This window comes from Aptenodytes forsteri, unplaced genomic scaffold (genome assembly GCF_000699145.1).
Source record: "Aptenodytes forsteri isolate BGI_AS27 unplaced genomic scaffold, ASM69914v1 Scaffold155, whole genome shotgun sequence".
Taxonomy (NCBI): Eukaryota; Metazoa; Chordata; class Aves; order Sphenisciformes; family Spheniscidae; genus Aptenodytes; species Aptenodytes forsteri.
In genome coordinates, this window is record NW_008794446.1 from 494,220 (window position 1) to 514,882 (window position 20,663).

Below are 20,663 nucleotides of genomic sequence, written 5' to 3' on the forward strand. Positions count from 1 at the left end.
CCTTTCTTCATAGGAGAGGTGTTCCATCCCCCTGATCATTTTTGTGGCCCTCTTCTGGACCCAATCCAACAGGTCCATGTCTTTGTAATGCTGAGGGCTCCAGAGCTGGATGCAGTACTCCAGGTGGGGTCTCACCAGAGCAGAGGAGAGGGGCAGAATCACCTCCCCCGACCTGCTGGCCACGCTGCTTTTGATGCAGCCCAGGATACGATTGGCCTTCTGGGCTGCGAGTGCACATTGCTGGCTCATGTCCAGCTTTTCATCCACCAGTACCCCCAAGTCCTTCTCGGCAGGGCTGCTCTCAATCCCTTCATCCCCCAGGCTGTATTGACACTCGGGGTTGCCTCAACCCAAGTGCAGGACCTTGCACTTGGAGCGTGGCAACTGGGAGCAGGATGTTTCCAACTGAACAGTTCTCCTGGACTTAACAGCCCATTTCTTGCACAAGTCTGAGTGCCTGTGGAAAAGAACAGGCTACTTCGAATTACTCACACGGTGGAAACTTGAGCAGCAGCCTCTCTTTCTCACACGCACCTCAGACCCAGCAGGCAGGGAGCTTATGAGTACACCTACAAGGCAGTGCTGGACACATGGCTGTACTACCTGCATTTATGACTGTGTGACAGAGGTCAGACTGTTCCATATCACCTTTTCCTGCCATTGGAAGGTATATTGTTTACATGGCCTGAAACCTTGGCTTCCACTGGTGTAAAGGTGGGGAAAAAAAATAATAATAATTTTTGTAGCAAAACGGTATACACTTCCCTTTGAAAAGGAGTATTTGCTGTGACACAAAGAAGGCCAGAAGGATGAATTTGGGAGCTTGTTCAGAAGCAGCAGGAATGCAGAAGGGGGCGAGTAAGCATCCAGTCCATCACCCACACATACGGGATTTCATCTCGCCCTCACTGAACTCTGCTGAGGTGAAGAGTTGACTAGAGAAACATACTGGACAAGCTACAACCCTGTTCCATGTAATGGGTTTGACACAGTACTTGCTGACCATGTTTTATCCAGTTAAAGAGGCTCCTGGGACTGATGCACAATTTCTTTTAAAGATAAACATCCTCTCAACATTTCCTTTTCTTTGGAAAAATTCCTGTAAGTTTTATGTCTTGAAGCTGAGCTCACATAATAGGAAATCATATATAATATAGTGTAATTAAAACCTTCCTATAAGGACACAGCAACTCCACCATTACACACTATTCAACAAACTCTATCATGTGGTAGATTAGACAACCCACAGTGTGGGTTGTCAGCCTGTGCATTACACATGGTAATCCCAGTAAAAGCAACGAGCATGGCACTTAATGAGAACACGCTTTGTTCATACATACTCCCTCCCAAGTGCTGATCACAATAATGTTTAAGTTTCATGTTTACTTGCTCAAAAAAAAAAAAAAAAAAAATTATTGAATCAGCATGCATTCCCTTGTGGCCCATTTTGTAATTGCTCCACTTGCTCTGAGATCATCTCAATTTAGTTGAGTAATCTGATATTGTGTTCTAATTAACAACTCCTGTTTTTAACTCCATACAGTGAACTCCTCTGTCAACCTGTATGAGCAGTAATTCAGTGGTTTCACAATCACAGAGTGAAACTTTAATGATGCAAATGTAGAAAATGAGGAGCTGTTATGGAGAAAAACATTCAATTCATACACTAAATTGTTTAAAAAAAAAAAAACAAACCAAAAACCTACAAAAATCAGCCTGTCTGCTTCATAAACTCCTAAATAAAATTAGGCTACCTTTCACATGACCTGAAGTAGAAGCTGAGGCGACTCTATGGAAAACACTATTGTTAGGTCTTGCAGGAAGGTAGCTCTGCACTTTCTTGCAACAGTTAGTTCACCGTGGATCTCACCATCTCTACCACAGCATAACCAGAGTGAAAGCTATCCTCGTGCAAGGGACAGAAGTCTACGGTGTATTAGACACTGGTCTTTCCCACAGAAGACTACAAATCTTTCTGTACTAGAACATCAAACTAAGCAAAATATAGAATAGCCCTAACAGAAAATATAAACAAACACTGCAAAGGCAGATTTCCAAAATGCTGGCGTTGTAACTCAGCTTTAGCCTGCTAAAACCTGGAAGACTCCTTAGGATTCATATATATTTCAGACTTGGAAATCAACAGGATATCACGTATAATAATAGTACATGCACACATACTCCTATCTGCTTTACAGATTTAAAGTCACCCCAAAAACCTGTACTTTAAAACTGATTTATAAAGAAAATTATGGTTTCAGCAGAAGTAATATTGTAAAGCCACTACCTGTTTATAACATCAAATTAATTGATGATGCAATTATTGCAGACCCAAGTGTCTTGGTGGATTCTAGATTAGTTTTTGCTTGATGTTCTATCTGGCAATTAGTGGTAAACTGTTGGTGAGGTTTTTAATCTGCTAACATTCAGATAAGGGCAGGCAGCCAGCACCACACTCAGTGAAGTTTTCCATCTGCCTGAGCTTTGCAGTATTATTAGGAACAGTGTTATTTCAACTGTGAAAAAAGTGGGAACAAAAAAACCAAACACTTTTATTGTACAGATTTCAATGGCTCATTCATCTGGTAAAAATCAGTTAAATTGGCTTACTTTTCTTATGTCCAAGTCTTAAAAAAAAAAAAAAAAAAAAGAACAAACTGACATTCTTCCTTGCCCTGGTTATCTTTTCAAGCCTTCAATTTATGCAGTTCCAAGTAAGAGAGATGCCTGAATCTGTTTACTGAGTACAAGATCAGGAATGAAGATTTTAGTGTGCTATCTCTGAGGGCCAATTCCACCACACTAGCAATAACTGAGTGTTTGGGAAGAGCTAATGAACATGAAAGACAAAACAAAGGTTTACATTTCCCTTGAATTACAAAGCTCAGCTCAATAAGGGTTCCTCTTTGTCCTGGGAACCTAGGCTTCAGTATAGCTAGTTGATTTGCAATTATAGTCAACCTTATCCTTTCACACAGCACTTCTCATCCATACGTCTCAAAGCTCTTTAGAAAGAGAATCGGTATCGTAGTCTCCTTTTCACAGGTAAGGTTGTCTTGCCAAAGATCAGGCACTGATCTTATGGCAGACTGACAGCTGGTATCCAAGTTGCCTGACTTCCAAGTAGTTCAGAACACAGTCCACCAGGCAACACTGGCTTTTGTGAAACACCAGTTAGATATGGTTTATGCGTAGGGAAGAGACTGACAAATATCCATACAGGTTAGGCAATTTGCCACAGATGGGCTGTACTGCTACTGTGGTAGAAAAGCATCTTATTTCCTCTGGCCCCACCCCTTCTTGCACAGAGAGTAAATGTATATGGCTATATTATTAAAACATGAGAGCACATTAGACTGAAGAAAAGATGCATACTGGGAGTATCACTTATTTATCTCTGAGTGTGTTTTAGCATCCCCTTGGCTGGTAAGTAGCAATAAAAGTGTAACATATATGCCATTTTTCCATGTCAAGCAAGAAGATATGTCGAGTAAAAGTAAAGTAAGGCAGGCTATAAAATAGAGGGACAAGGATTGTTTCAGCTAAATGTCTAGTGCTTCAATAAGAACACGCTTCTGTTGCCTTCACTTGCCTACCAATGCTGACAGGTTTTTTTCCAAACTGGCTGAATACTGTCAGTTTGAATAGTCTTTGTTGGGAGTTTTACTAAAACAAGTAAAATAAAATAAAAAAGACAAGAAGTGTTGACTCAGAAGTCTGCAAGTCTCATCAGAAGAAATGATTGCTTGTTGCTGCCCAGCTCCTGGATACAACCCTGAGTAGAAGGCCAGCCCACAGGAGGAAACGTTAAGGGCAACAACACACAAACTAAAGGATACACAAATAAAATCTGCCCATCAGGATCGGCAGCTCCCCAGGAAATCAGCCCACATTACCACAAGCCAGTCGCTCAATTTCATACCGAAGGTGTGATTCAATCAGCAATGTGCCATTTCAGACTCATGTCTGGCTAGCGCTCCCACATTACAGTCTAAGTGCTCCACAGCTATTCTGCTCTCTACACCTTCACTGAGCTCCAGAAATCAGAGCAATAATCCTTGGGGATCTAGCCAGGAAAAAAGGTAAGGTACTTCATGTGACAGCAACAACAGAACCACAACAAGCCATGTGGCATTTGTGCCTGAGCCCCATTTTAAAGATGCCAGGCACCAGCACAGATACAGCTGCCACTGCCTGCCCAAAGCAGTTTACAGTTTGAACTTGAATACTAAACAAACCATACAAAGCCTGAACTATCAACCTGCATTTTGCATTTTCATGACCTTCACCCACCTGTATATTCTAACACCACCAGAGAGGACTCTACACCTCCTATTTCAGTGAGCTGTCCTCAATTAGCCAGTCAGTGGTGCTTCACATGAAGGGAGTTTTACTTTCTATCCTAACCAGTATTATTTTTGTACATATTCACATCTACCAGAGGACTTATGCATTCATTTTTGCCCCATATATGTCCAAGAAGAGATCATAGAATAGAATCATAGAATCATTTAGGTTGGAAAAGACCCTTAAGATAGAGTCCAACCATTAACCAGGATATAAAGTATGTTCCACAAGTCAGATGATCAATGAGAACTGAACTCTAACATCCATTATACAAAATATCTGAAAACAGACTAACAAGTCAGTGAAGAGGAAAATATTCCTAGCCTGGATTTAAAAGCTCCACAGCATTTTAGACACCTAAATGAGCAATTCTACAGCTTATGTAAATGTTAATCAGATCTCAGATACCGAATTCAAAAACTCTGCTCTGCATTTAAAGCATGTTACAGTTTAGAGTCTTGCGTTCTTAGACAGTTACAACCTACACACTCCTTTACTAGACCAAAGCTAAGATCCAGGGTAGAAACAGTCAAAGAAAGATGGAAGGAACATCCTGCATGTCAAGATCTGAAAAAAATATTAATATTATTCCACCTTATTTCTACAGAAGTCAGGCAGTCATGAGTTATTGTTTCCATGCTGCTGACGAGGGGGACAACTGCAGATTTTCAAAAGAGGGGCCTTGAGCCCGTGTCAGCATTCAGGCTTTAGCTTTTCTGGGGAAAGAGGCAGAGAAGGGAATTTAGCTTGTTCTCTCAGACCACATTCTAGTTTACAGCCAACCTATATACCAGCCATATGTAATTTAGCCAAGTTTTTTCTCTGGGAACCTATAACCACAGGTAGTTACTGATAAAGAAATAACTTCTCCAAAGTAAAGCACACCCAAAGGTACCTAGTGCTTAGGGAAATGACTTAACACAGCATCTACTCTGACATGCATTTCTCCATACAGCCTTCTCCTGCTATGACTCCAGCAGATACGATTTATTACCCCACCTCTGATTTTGAAGAAAAAAAGCCTGCACTGTTGATAGCATTGGTCCTTCACGTGTGTCTGACTTGCAAGCACAGAAGCTTTCTCTTGCACAGACAGCCTCTTCCAGCTCAACCAAGTCCCACTCTGTTCTAAAAGCTTCGAAATTTAATCCTTATTGTTGCCTAGAAAGAACCAGTCTAAGCAAACAACCCAGTCTTGTTTGAACTCTGCAGAAGTTGGTCAACAGAGGACGACTTACCTGTTTTACGTTATCTGCTCAAATGTGCAATCACCTCCTTGACCTTCTTATACAGTCATGCAGCAAGTGATACACAGATAAATAAACAAGATCTATATGTAACATTCATAAAAGATAATATGGGTATTTTCCTAATTTGCTACAATTGTAATTCAGCTTCCTCTGTGCAGCTGTATATCTCTAATGAGGCTGATTTACAGCTGGGAGAGCAGAACTTGCTGCTTCTACTTGTGTGATAAAAATCTAACTCAAGTAATGCGCTAGTACAGTTCCTCAGCAATTAATTTCCTCAATGTTTAAAACTAAACCAAAACATGCTTTCATGTTCAGACTGTTGTATTTGTTTCACTCTGCTTCTCTCTGGAAGAACTGCACCTTTGCGCATTGCTGGATTTTTGTTTGAAAGACCACAAGAGGTTTAAACTAATTTAAGGTGAATAAATTTCTCAAGATAGAAGTTCTTGTACTTCTGCAGCCAGGGGAAATTTGATGGCAAAATAAAATTCATTTTGAATTTTGACCACGAGAAACAGAAGAATGCTAGCAGAAGATTAATAATCTGTGCCTTTATACTTGAATTAATTGTCAGTTTAATGCAGTCAGACTTGCAGAAAAAACAAGCTGTATGCACCACATCAGCTAAGCACAAGACATTTATACCTAAAGTGTTAGTTTTCAGAAGTAAATAGGAATTAAGGAAGCAACACAGGAAAAAGGTTAAGAATAAAACTCAACAATGGTTTCCAGCCTACATTAGTTCTAAAAATGCCTGATCTTTATAGCCTAAGCTTCCCCTTTCCTCATCCCAGATATTGATAAACAGGAGGAAAACACAGAAACAAAGCACCACAGCTCCTCCCTAACGTATCACTTCTGAATATATTAAAGACAGTCCCTTGGGAAAGCCACCTACCCTGCAGGGAGGCAGAGGGAAAAGAGAGTGTCGGGTCTGTTTGTTGATGCAAGCACACATCTCCCATTGCAAGAGGTGCAGCTTTCAGCCCTACAGATATCAGTGGCGGCAGACAGCTCTTCTCTCTGCTGACTGGCTGGCTGTTTGCTCACATCTTTTCCATGGCTGTTACATGGGAACCTTCCACTTTGCTCACTGTCTTCCCTGCTCATCCACATCTCCCCTTTCCCTCTTTATTTGCTTCCCTTAATTTGTCCTTCTTATACCTCCACGACACGGTTCATGGGATGCACCCCTTATATGCGGAGTGACTGAGACTTAGCCAGTACCGCTCAATCACTTGACTAGATGTTGCATCTGTTAGAGAGTGTCCAGGGCACTACATAAGGCACAGTCTTCCTACACAGTGCCTCTGTTACATCAGACAACGCTGTTCAAGCCTACTGGAACATTTGAATGTCTTTTTAAATATCTGAACGTGCTCCAACCTCTATCCAAGCCACAGGAGCACACTTATTACAAAGAGAGTATCATTAGCAGCACTGCTTGGAACAAAGTTTCCTAGCAAATTTCAGAATCAATTTAATTAAATCTTATCTGCATTTGTCCACTGCTGCTATGATAAAGGCGCTGATATGAGAACAACTGGAAAATGGAGAAATTAAAAAAATTACACTCCAAACAAGCTGTAATACTTCTTCTTTTCCTTTCCTGCTCCTTCCCTGGCATAGCAATGGTATGATCCCTCTTTGAGCAGGAATACATACCTCATGAACCCAGCTGTAAAAAACACACTTCTGTAACCAAAATAAGTATATTTCAGAACTAAGCCTTCAATACTCACCCAAAGTGTTTGTTGCAAAGTTTTTTTCAAGTCCATCTTCAGTTAATTCTCTGTTATTCACCATACATCCTGCATTGTTGACCTGTAAGACAACTCCTGTAAACAAAAATAATCTACACAAATGTCTACAAACAAAACCACACATACAAGCAGTCCATGTTAGTTTGCTGTTTTCTGACACTGCAACACAAAGCTACAAACTGTTTCAATAAACCACGCGATTCCAAGTCACACTACTCTGCCGCTGATCATAAAGGTTTTTCACAAAAGAAAGGATCTTCAGAGAAATGTCTCACCACATATATATGTGTAATACACACTAAGAGCCGACAGTCCTCTTAGTACCTCACTCCATGTTTTTAAACTCTTTTCTCACAGAAAGTAATATGCAAGTTGTAGAGCAGATATTAGAACATAAATATGCAGCGTAGTTTGTTAGTCTCATCTGAGAGACCACACTGACCCCACATCATCCATGCTATGTGGTGATGTATTCTCCATTAGGGAAAAATTCACTATGGGAAGCTGTGCAACATGTGGTAGAATGGCCCGCAGGAAGTACCACCCTCAGCAAATTAAAAGAATTGCTCCAAACTAGCCAGGTCAGCAGATTGCTGCATCCTAGTTAGCCCTGAGAAGAGCAGAAGTAACCAGCAGAGGTGCTTCATACTGACTTTGTTCCCTGGTTGTAGGGACCCCAGCTTTTCTCTCTGCCTGGCAATCCTGCACAGATACCCCACCCGACTCACACATTGCTAAAACAGCGCTGCACTACACAGCATGGATGCACTGTAAGGTAAAACCTCATGAACAGTCAGAAGCTTGCAAGCCGGGTGCAGCTAGCATATTCTCAGGCACGCTTCCTTCTCTGCCTTACCCTCCAGAGGAAGCTCGAGCTTTTCTTTCCCACCTCGAAAAGAGATCTGCCCCTGCATACCTTTCTGCTCGTTCACTGCTACTCCCCAAAAGCTATTTCCCCATTTCTATCAGAATTTCCTCATCTAGTAAGCACCAAAACAACTGCTCCAGGTGCCTCAGTTTTAGTACAGCCCCCAGAGCAAATTTTCACTGCTAAATAAGGTACTGAGCCCCTTACCAGCCATGCTGCTTAACTGTTTGCTCTTTCCCTGACTCTGTTTTAGACTGCTCTAACTAGACGTTCTATAAAAGTTTAATCTTTAAGAAGGACTAGCTTTAAGAGGGACAAAGTTATTAGTAATGAAAGTCAAACAGAAAATGTGTAGTAAGAACCTCAAAAGATGCAGCTAAAAATTACTGCTTTTCTCTCTTTTTTGTATCATATCTGTGTATGTGAAGTGAGAATGGACAAGAGCAAACAGACCATGGAGACTACTGCAAAAACATTTAGAGAAAATTAAGCAGAGAATTGTGGGCCAAACTGTGAAATCTAGACTACCTGTTGGACAAATTCATAGGTTATGCACTCCAAAGACAGACACATGATTTACGTATGCAAACTTACCAACACATTTAATTTATGTTCATTTTTGAATTTTTCAGCAAACTTCCAGATTTCCTTGGGATTAGATATATCCACAATATGCAAGAAGATATTCTAAAGGAAAAAAAAAAGTAAGTTACAATCAACAGGGACAGTGAAGAGTCCCTGTTCACTGCTAAGGCCTGTCTAGGTGAAAAGGTATTTAAGCAGTATAAAAAAGAGTTCTCTCCAGAACACAACTAAAACACTTAGGTTAACATGTACAACTGGGAGATCTAATTCTAGTCCTTAAAACATGCTTAGTCACTTGATTCAGTTGTGTCCTGGTTTCGGCTGGGATAGAGTTAATTTTCTTCCTATTAGCTGGTATAGGGCTGTGTTTTGGATTCAGTATGAGAACAATGTTGATAACACACCAATGTTTTAGTTGTTGCTAGGTACAAGGACTTTTCAGCTTCCCATGCTCTACCGACTGAGAAGGCTGGAGGTGCACAAGAAGCTGGGAGGGGGCACAGCCAGGACAGCTGACCCAAACTGGCCAAAGGGATATTCCATACCATGTGACGTCATGCTCAGTACATAAACTGGGGAAAAGCCGGCTGGGGAGGCCGCTGCTCGGGGACTGGCTGGGCATCGGTCAGCGGGTGGTGAGCAATCATATCGTGCATCACTTGCTTTGTATATTCTTTTATTATTATTGTTATTATTACTATTTTATTTCATTTCAATTATTAAACTGTTCTTATCTCAACACACGAGTTTTCTCACTTTTAGTCTTCCAATTCTCTCCCCCATCCCACCGGGGTTGGGGCAGGGGGGAGTGAGTGAGCGGCTGTGTGGTGCTCAGTTGCTGGCTGAGGTTAAACCACGACAAGTTGCTTCTGAGCCATAGCTTTTTAATGCCGAATTTATTAAAAGAGAGCCCTACTTAGATAAATAATCGTGACAGACAGTCAGGCATAGCAGAGAACTAGAAAAATATTGCAAGGCTTGCAAAACTTCTGTTTAAACAATTCATATAGCAGCTTCCTCTTTAGCTGAAAGCAACTTTCCAAAGCAATGCTCAAGGTCACAGTGTTAGAGAATAATGTAGGTTGGAAGGGACCTCTGGAGTCCACCTGGTCTCATCCCCATCTCAATGCAGGTAACTGAGATCAGGTTGTCCAGGGAAGTTCTCTCCCCAAAGATGGAGGTTCCCCAGCCTCTCTGAGCACCCTATTCCAGTGTTTGATCACCCTCATGGTGAAAAAAAAAAAAAACCCAAAAACATTCCTATCATCTAGTCAGAATTTTTCCCTGTTGCAATCTGTCTGCTGCGCCTCATCCTTTCACTGCAGACCTCCAAGAGGTGCATTGCACTGCCTTCCCTGCACCCTCCCATCACATGGCTGTAGACTACAGTAAGACCCATCTCAGCCTTCTTTTCTTAACACTGAGCAAAACCGGCCCTCTCAGCCTCTTCTTGCACATCGTGTGTCCCATCTCCCTAGTCACCTTGGCAGCCCTCTGCTGGACTTGCTCCAGGACATCGATGACTTCCTCGTCCTGGGGAGCCCAAAACTGGGTACAGGGCTCCTGCTGTGGTCTCACAAAGGCTTAATAGAGAGGAAGATGCACCTCCCTCAGCCTGCTGGCTACACTCGTGTTCATACAGCCTGGGGTGTGGTTGGCCTTCCTTGCCCCAGGGCACACTGCTCACTCAGGGACAACTTGTCACCCCCAGGTCCTTTTCTGCAAAGCTGCTTTCCAGCCAGCTAGTCCCAGCTTGTACTGCTCCATGGGGTTCCTCCAACCCAGGGCAGGATTGTGCATCCGCTCCTGGTGAACTTCACGAGGTTCATGTCAGCTCATTTCCTCACCTGTTAAATCCCTCTGAATAGCAGCGCTGCTCTCCAGCTACCCACCCCACCCCCATTTGAGATCATCTGCAATCTGACAAAGATTGCACTTCACTCCGTTGTCCAAGTTGTTAAAAGAGACATTAAACAGTTTTTGCCCCTGTATTGAGTCATGAGGGATGCCACTAAAAGATGGTTAACAGATCAGCTTTGTACTGTTGATTGATACTTTCCGAGCCAAATGTTCCAGACAGTTTTCCACCCAGCTTGTCATCCACCAGTTCAAACCACATCTCTCCAAACTGGCTACAAGGATATTATGGCAGACCATGTAAAAAGCCCTGGCAAAGTTAAAGAAAGTGGCATGCACTGCTCTCCTCTTGTCTGTTGGCAGAGTCATCTCACTAAAGGCAGCGATCAGGATGGTCAGGCCAGGTTTGTCCTTGATAAACCCACAATGTTTTTTCTCCCCAATCACCTTACTGTCTTTCACAGCTTCTGTGAGGATTTGCTCCATAGTTTTCCTCAGGCTAACCGGCCTGTAGTTCCCTAAATCATGCTTGCCTTTTTTGAAGATGAGTGGTTTGCCTTTTTCCAGTTAACAGGAAGCACCCCCCACATCAAGGTTTTCTTTGAAGATCAACCAGCTTTCCCAAGGCCTTTTGCTCTCCATGGCTGTCTCCAATGGGATCCTGTCAACCAGGTCCATAAAAAAGAAAATCTGCTTTCCTAAAACCAAAGATTGTAATTCTACTACTCTTCCTTCTCACATGTCTCGATCTTAATTCCACAATCTCATGGCCACTTCCACCAAAGCAGATATTCAAGGCTGCTATTCACAGCAGGTCCAGCAGAAATCACCTCTAGCTAGCTTGTCCAACACTCATATCAAAAAAAACTGTCCTTGACACTCTCCAGAAGTCTCCTGGATTGTTTATGCCCTGCCATGTTGCCAGCAGGTATCAGGGTGGTTCAAGTGCTCCACCAATACCAGGACCTGTGATCATGGGGCTTCTCTAGCCCTCTAAAAAAGGCTCCACCTACTTCCTCTACTTCATCAGGCAGTCTGTAGCAGACACCCACCATGACATCATCCACATTGATCTGACCTCTGTGCCTTACCCATGAGCTCTCAACTGGCTCGTGACCCATTTCAGAGCAAAGCTCCATACATTCAAGCCACTCCTTTGCATAGAGCACAACTCCTCCTTGTCTTCCCAGCTTGCCCTTCTAAAAGGGACCTGTATACATCCATTCCAGCACTCTAGTCATGCCAACCACATCTCCATAATACCAGAGAGATCACAGCTTTGCAACCATGCATGGATTCCTGTTTGTGTATTCATGTACAGGAGTCTGAGATGGGCTCCCACTCATTTTGCTTTCACATGAAAACTGTGAGTGCCTGCTCCATTTTGCTGTCCCCTAGACACATACTCACCATCCCCATGACTCCACTCCTCTTCTGGGTTTGGTCGCTATCCCCCAATGAAACCAGTTTAAAGCCCTCCTCACTAGCTTAGCAAACCTGTTGGCAAGGATATTCTTGCTCCACTTTGTCTTTGGCCTTTATGACCTCTTTGACCTTCTCTGAGAAATGAATGTTGCTGAGCAGGAATGACAAAGGCCAAAGTGACACCAGCTGCACATTCAGGTGTTGACCTGCAGGGTGCGTATGCTCCTACCCAAACCCTTCCCTTTCACTGGAAGGATTCAGGAGAGCACTACTTGAGCCCCCATGCCCCTCACCCTCTGTAAGCACTCTTGATGAACTCAAGGTCACCCCTCACAATGTCATGGGTGCCCATGTGGTTGGGCAACAAGAGGTACTAGTCTGAGGTCCAGACGAGACTCAGCAGACTCTCCACAATACCCTACATCTGAGTTCCCAGCAAGTGACAAACCTCTCAAGACATCAGCCAAGACTGCAGATGGGTGCCTCCATCCCCCATAGGGGGAAGCCTCCAGCCATTATCACCCACCACTTCCTCCCAGAGCCAACAACGGTTCAGGCTCATCTGTCTCCAACACCTCCCCTGACAGACCTTGTTCTTCCTCATCTGTTACCATGGCAGTATACCTATCCTATAAATGCACATCTGCAGGCAGAGAACAAGCCTGCCTTCTGTTGCCAGCAGTCACAAGCTTCCATTCCTCCCCAACTTAGGCATCTATCCACCACTTATTCAAGCATAGCTTCTAGTTGTCCCTCCTTCCATGCAATGTGGGGTTTGTGCTCTTCTACTCTGCAAAGACCCTGTCAATCTCCTGTTTCTGTTCCCTAGCATTATGCAGCCTGCTCATCTCCTGCTGTCGCTTCACCTGGCAGCCCACCACCTTGACCACAGCAGAACCCAACAGATGAGGACCATCATGCTCTGCACCAGGCTCAGGGAATAGTACCAGTCACTCCTTGCAGCCCGACATCTGCCACATCATTCCTCTGGAGCTCTGTCTGGGCCAGCCTCCCACATGCCAGGTGCAGTCACTCCAACCAGGGCAGGAGAGCACGCTTTCAGGTGCATCATTGCGCCCACTCCAGCTGTCTCTGAGTGTCAGGTGCCTTCTGCACCCCCTTCCATGCTAACTGCTAAGCCCTTGTTAGCCACCCCATGTCACAACAGTCTTGCCATGTTTTGAAATACTATGGCCAGGAACGTGGATGCAATGGAATAAAAAAGGAAAAGCTTGACATAGAGCAAAGTTATAATTTTCTAAATCACTAAAGCTAGAAATATTTCCTCTCTCCAAAACACCAAAAGCCATTTACTGTTTGTTATGGGCAATTCTCTTGCTTTTTGCAGATTTGTGTTCTACCTAGTACAAGCACAGTGGCATTTATCAGCATACAAAAGGCATGTCAACTCCTATTCTTCTCCTAGGTAGCACTTAGTCTCAAAGACACACCACAGATGTGTCTTATGATGTATCCCAGGAAAAGGCAGTTCTAAAATAATTATGCAGAGGATGCGTTCTCATGCAAAACAACAAGTAATCATTAAAGGACCTCCCCTCTTTCCAAGTTGTTTCTTTAAATACTCATTATACAAGCAAATGAGGTAAGTGAAGAAGCTGAGAAAGTTACAGGGCATTATTCCCTGCCTGTAATTCTGCTTTCCTGCAGATAAAAAAGACACATGACTTTTCCTCTCTAGCCATTGGATTTCAGCTCCTTAGTTGAAGTTAGGTCAGAATTTTCTCATTGTAATGTCCATTTCTGACCAAAGACTTGACACTGCTCTACTGTTTCTAACTGGATCTCTCTCTAAAAGCTTTCTACTTTTAAAGCTACTAGCATTATCTACTGGAACAGAAGAGCTGAAGTTTTTTGGGCAGATGTTCAATATTACAAGTGATTTCAGAGACTGAAAAAGATCTAAATCAACACTTATCTGCTGAAGACTGTCACATTGGCTCAGAAAAAGGACCCACAGGCCTGTTCCCTATAAAAGTCCTCGATGGTAGCAAAGTCATTTCCAAAATGAGACCTAATCTCCGTGACTACATCTACTTTAACAGATTAGGAGAACTTCCCAGTTCCCAGGTCTAGGTGCAGATGCCTGCCAAATAATAACTCCATTTCAGCACTGAACTCCAGCATGTGTTGCTGTGGAAGATGGAAAAAAAAAAATCTTTGACGTATACTACAACAGGATCTCTGTCCAGATGATCAGGAAGAGCAAGTTAAGTCTGGATACAGCTTGTCAAGTTGCAGATAAAGCATTTTATTATCTCCCTGGATTGCTTCTGAATGAGTAGTTATAAAGAAGGATGTTCTTGTGGACACTTTATTAAAATGACTCTTCCCAGTGCAGTCACGTGACCCACAGGGCTTCTTGTACAGCTCGTCTAACACTTCACTGAATGTTGCTTTCTATACAAGTGTGTGACCCTGGGGACAGGACACATGTTCTGCAGTGCCCTCATACTCTTTCATGACTAGAGAAAATACAGGTTTGCAGCCTACCAAAAAGTGGGAATGCACCAAAAAGTGCTGCTTTTAGAGGAAGAACATTATTTGCCTCAAGTTTTGTTTCACCAAATGACAGAAAACAGAACACGAAGGAACCTTCAGAGGTCATCAAACTCACCCCTCTTCCCAGGCTGTCTGACTGCAGTTAGAAAAGGAGGTAACACAGATAATCACCAGTCTTACTATAGCCATGGGATTACACAGTTCTAGACAGCTGGAAAGTTTTTATTTCTACATAAGGACTGATCTAATTCACCTCCATTAAAGAACTGAAGTGTAATGCTGGTTGTATCACACGAGGGAGCTGAAACCAAAGAGCAGAAGTTTAGCCAATATGGTATCTCTAACCATAAAAAGTCTTCAGAATTTTTGATCCACATTAAAAACGATTACTAGAATCAAAATACTGCGTTCAAGAGCCAAGTCGCTATTTAAAATGAAGATAGCTCTCCATCTAAGTGTTGTGGGTTAACCCCAGTAGGCAGTTAAGCCCCGCACAACCACTCGCTCACTCCCTCCCCTCCCAGTGGGATGGGGAAGAGCATCAGAAGGGTAAAACAGACAAAACTTGTGGGTTGAGATAAAAACAGTTTAATAAGCGAAGCAGAGCTCTGTATGCAAACAAAGCAAAATAAGGAATTCATTCACTACTTCCCATTGTCAGGCAGGTGTTTAGCGATCCCCAGGAAAGCAGGGCTCCATCACGTGCAATGGTGATTTGGAAAGCCAAACACCATAATTGTGAATATCCCCCCTTTCTCCTTCTTCCCCCAGCTTTATATGCTGGACATCATATGGTATCGGATATGCCTTTGGTCAGCTGGGGTCAGCTGTCCCAGTGTGTCCCCTCCCAACTTCTTGCGCACCCTCAGCCTGCTCGCTGGCGGGGCAGCATGAGAACCAGAAAAGGCCTTGATGCTGTGTAAGCACTGTTCAGCAATAACTAAAACATATGTTGTCAACACTGTTTTGGTCACATATGCAAAACATAGCACCATAGGAGCTGCTATGAAGAAAAGTAACTCTATCCCAGCCAAAACCAGTACACCAAGATAGAAAGACAACGACTGTACTTCTCCACAAGCACACCCTCCTGAATAATTAGCAAAAGCAACAGTGCAGCTACAGGGGTATACTGTAGAGTGATATATGCAGAAGCAAAAAGAATCTGTAACAGAAGGGAGGAGGTAAGGAAGAGATATTATAAGAAAAGGAGATGGAAAAGTCTGTGGAGCATGGAACTAGGACCACACACAGGACTTCACAGAGCAGCCAACCTTAGCAAATTAAGAGCATGTTATTCAGACACATAAAACCTTCAACTCCAATGCTGTAAACTCATAAACATTGTTGCAAGAGTGTTGCAATGCGTTAACTTTTAAAAGCCTCAGCCACATAGTTAGGAATAGTTAAGTAGGACATCACAAAACATATCGACAACAAACATTAAATAAAACAGGATGCTGTTGGTGATGTTACTAGTCACAGAAAACATCACCTAGTGAAATTAAATCACTTCAAACCACGTGGATGATAAACTACTAGATGTTTCCATGTCCGTATGAAAAAACGGAACAGCAAAATGACAAAACAGAATATCTCAAGGCCTCTGAGGGTTTTAGTATTAACAATCTTTCTAAGAGTAAACAAAAGACTAAAATACAACTCACCTGATTGCCCGTTTCTGTCACTATTTCTCCTTTGGCGACCTCAGCCCGTTCCTTATTTCGGCAAACCAGATGAACCGTGCCACCTGGTGGATTTCGACAAGAAACACACTTGATAATTACTGTGTGTGCGGGAGGCATCAGCAAAGAGGGAGGGCCAGGAAGTGATGTGCAGTTTGCAGTTCTTGTTTGGGGTTAGTTTTTGATACAATCCAAATGAAACAAAAAACCTTTTGTGATTGCATTCCAGTTTGTGGGAAATCTATAGCCTGCTAGTAGCAGTGGCAATACTGGTCAGATGATCACTGAAATATCACGGGAGCTTCCCAGCAGGCAGAATGTTCCTGAGCTGTGCACAGCCAACAGTCCCACTTCTTTGCTGCCAAGAGCTGAGCGGTGGCTTTTCATCAATGCTGCTGAAGCTCAGGTCTGTGGAGCTCTCAGGCTTCCATGTCACTTGCTGATGAGCTGGGAGCAGGGGGCTGGTTAGGGCCATGGCACACCATAGCAGTCCCAGGTCTGCCAGCCCCGGGCCATTCTCAGGGACAAATTCCCCCCCAAAAGGCACCAACCCAGCAGTACCATCAGACAAACCAAACACACCAAGAATCCCGACAGGGTCTGTCAAAAGACTGAGGTAAAGGTCCTTCAAACAAAAGGTTTAGGGGACACAGAGTGTGTGGAAGATTTCTGCTTGGCTCTGGTCTCTATGAAGGCAGGCAGGAAGGAGAAAGTATCATGCTGTAACAGGGTCCTCACATAAGGCTGCATGTATGGAAAAGGGCACTGCACTCTAGGTACTGTCTGCTCAAACCATTTTCTGTCAAGTCTGCGCATCATGTTTAGTGTTGATAAAATACCAGAGCTACACTGGAAATTGAAGCTAAGGCATCTGTATTGTAAATGCTTTTTTTGGCACATGCCTTAGAAAGTTCAGTAAAGGACTTGAACAACACAAGTGACTGGAATTGCTCTGTGAAAAGGAAATAAAAATGCCAGATATCAGAATTCTTCTCAGCAGTGGGAGATACGACAAGGACCACGGCCACAAATTGCAGCTTAGGAGGCTCAGGACAGACATTAAGAAAAAAAGTTTTCTTCTAAATAGATCAGGCTGTCCCAAGAGGATGCATAATTTCCATCCTTGCGGGTTTCAAGATCCAGCAAGACAAAGCAATGGCTGGTTTGATCTAGTGTTGGCAACTGTCTTCCTTCAAGTGGGATGCTGGACAAGATGACCTCTAGAGGTCCCTTCCAACCAACTTTTCTAGAAAAGGAATACACAGGGCAAGGCTCCTCTCAAAGGCCTGGATACTTATGACCTCATAGCTTAGCCACATTAAAGAGAGCCTTCAAAAAGAGGACTAAAGTACAGGTAGGCATAATTAGTTTTTATTTTTATGCTTTGTATTCTCTGATCATTACAAGTAATGTGTTAATCTCAGTCAAAGGAGTACCTGCACTCTTTACTTTTACCTATTGTTAAAGGTATTTTAGGGATTGCTAGCAGTCCACCACTAGAAGGCTCAAGCAATGTAATCCCAAAGGATTGATAATAGAAACAATGGTGCCAGGTCACTCTTCCAGTGCCCAGAACCCAAATGCAAGACACCAAGTCTACCCTAGGGATAGAGCAGTCACACACTGCACAGCCCAGTGTGGGGTCTGATAATGAAGTTTTCTGTCTCCGAGAGAGGTTTTTCCACTGAGCACCACTATAGCAAGTATATTTGGCATGCAGCTGATACAGGCAACAAGCCTCAAGGTTCTTCTGAAATTTTCTAACAGGGTCCGATTCCTCCACTGCACTGCCAGAGTTGGCTGGGTTACTTTTACCAAGTGCACAACTGCAGGCAGCAGTGGGAAACTCCCAAATCTTGGATAATCATACAAATGACACTAACCAATGTTTAATACAGTTTCACCTTCAGTTTGTGTTACACATATACCATGCATGGAAGGGACCATGCACAGACAGGCACTGAATATATACAGATCAGAATGAAAGACAGCCTTTGCCCCAGGGAGAGCAGATTCCATGAGTGAAAGAAGAGGCAATCAGAAGGGGCAGTGTCCAACGCTCGCCTCTGGCCATTCTCACAGTGACTGCAGGCTTCACTGCAAAGGAGGGCTTTAATTACAGATCTTAAGGCAGTTAAGGATGTGCATTTGCAGATGTTTAAGGAGCTTTTCCCAAAACACTGGGGACAGCACAAGTAATGTGTGCAGGTACAAATTAAACACATGGAAGAAGTAGCTGGCCTTCAAGCTGATCAGACACATTCTCATAGTCTACGGTGGAAAACATTCAATGAAAACAGAGATGGGTTTTAAGGGCTTTCAATATGAACCTTTTTCTTGCTGTTAAGGAGAGAGGGAAGTTTTGGTGTGACCTATAGGCTAGGAAAGGGGTTTAAATATATTTTCCATGGTAAAGATTGAAATTATTTGAACTTAAACAACACATGGGAATTGTCAGAGTGGTTGGGAGAAGACTGCATCAAACTGGAAGTGCAGTTCACAAGACATACAGGAAAGCTCAAATCTGCAATACCCGTAAGACACCAATTCAGAGAAAAGCTGAACTCAGACTAAAGAAATTGTCATCAAGACCGTCATCATTTACAAAGATCTGAAATGCTTGAAGGTAAAGCCAATGTAGCTTGGTTATTCTTTTGCTGAGTCTGAATTCCTTATTTTCTTGTCATGGTGTACTTGAAGAGATTCAACTAGAAGCCAGAGCCCCAACAGCTGATGCTGAGATTCAGAGTGACATGTGCAAGGATAGGATCAGGAAGACACTGTCAAGTCACTTTAACTTCATATGCACACCAACGCCTACACACAGTATCAGACAAGCAGTCTGAGCCCAAGGTTGTTCTTTGGGCTCCAAATACTAGACATGATGACCAAATCCTATGCAGATCCAGTCAGCTTGACAGCTTGCAAAACCTGGCAGGCATATCCATTTGTGAGCAAAACAGTCACCAGACAAAGCAATACTTACATAAGGCTATTATACAAAATGGCAGTAGTGGGAACCTGAAATCAATCACATACTGCCGCTGATGGGGATCTTTAACCCAAAGGCTCTTTGATGCTAATAATTTTGAATCAGTTTAATTTAACCGAGTTGCCACTCTCCTTCATAAGATAGTTATGAAACCTAAGCAGGCAAAGAGAGAGCAAAGAGCCACAAGCTCCTCCCTTTTATTCTACATGCCAAAACTCCTATCACTCTTGCACAACAGGAATTATTTTGTCAACTCTGAAAGGGATTAGGTTTATCCTTCAACAGTAGCTAGTTCCAGTTCATACCATCTCCTTGCTTACAGAGAGCAACAGGAAAAAAAAAATGGTTGCATGTAATCAGTTACAGGGCAGAAACTCCAGGTTATTATCATTAAGATCAAGCACAACTGCATTGCTTCTTTTATACTCTCCCATCTCAGCTTAGCAAAGTCAATTGTTTCCTTTCATCATATGATATATTTGTAAGTTCTTCAAAACAGTTCAAATTCAGACAGACTGCTACTTGTACCAAATCAGCCTGAAACAGACCTTGACCCGTCACCAACATACTTAGACACCAGTCTTAACACAGATAGTTTCAGTAAACATGCACTTGAGAAGTGCTTTGCAGATCCTCTCCACTAATTTTGTTTCATTATTCCACTTTTCACAGCACTGATCATGCTTAAACCTCTAACCCACACTAACAGCCCTGTAAAATAACACACCTGACCCCTCATCCCAGGGAGTTATGTCTGTGTTTGCGCTGGAAGGCCAAACCTGCTTCCTTCCATCTTCTCTGTAATGACCCCTCAGAGCTCCTCCTTACAGCCCGGCTCACCTCTCCTCGCTATCTCTTTGGCTGTAGCCTTGCCAATGCCACTGTTTGCACCGGTGACCAGAAAGGATCTTCCAGCCACGTTCACCTCCACATCGGCTGGATTGAAGTGCTTGGAAGCAGACTCATAGCCACTCCTGAATAAATCAGAGACACCTGTGAGAAACTAGAAGAGAGTACTTCCAAAAAACAGAGGGGAGGGTTGAAAAGCACTCTCCCCTCACAGCTCAGCATACGCAAAACGCCCCCCCTCTTCCCATCACTCTCCGTACTCGCGGGACAGGCCACGTATAGTGCCAGTGACACTGCAACAAGTTATGTAGCAACAACTCAGGGCGTTTGCCCGCCACAAGACACACGGCCCAAACTTTGACACTCGGGAGGTGGCCCGGCTGCAGCCCCAGGGCGCGCCTAGGCAGCGCCGCCGGGCAGCTATCACAGATAAGGCATTGAAATTTGTCTGCTCTGGCGGGGGTCGGGAGGCTTCGATTAAAAATATAAAAACACCACCACCTCGAAATGGTTAAACGC

The 20,663-nt window shown here is 43.3% G+C and overlaps 1 protein-coding gene across 1 annotated transcript in view; it reads right to left on the reverse strand.

Annotated features, from left to right (window-relative positions):
• DHRS12 (dehydrogenase/reductase 12) overlaps window positions 1–20,663 on the reverse strand; it is a 32,162-nt gene that overhangs the window by 10,600 nt on the left and 899 nt on the right. The window contains exons 2-6 of the mRNA XM_019474839.1: window positions 20,405–20,564; window positions 20,136–20,298; window positions 16,286–16,368; window positions 8,826–8,918; window positions 7,343–7,424 (exon numbers count right to left, since the gene is read on the reverse strand). Of these exons, the coding sequence (XP_019330384.1) occupies window positions 7,343–7,424; window positions 8,826–8,918; window positions 16,286–16,368; window positions 20,136–20,298; window positions 20,405–20,564 (581 nt within the window). The remainder of the gene's footprint in view (window positions 1–7,342; window positions 7,425–8,825; window positions 8,919–16,285; window positions 16,369–20,135; window positions 20,299–20,404; window positions 20,565–20,663) is intronic.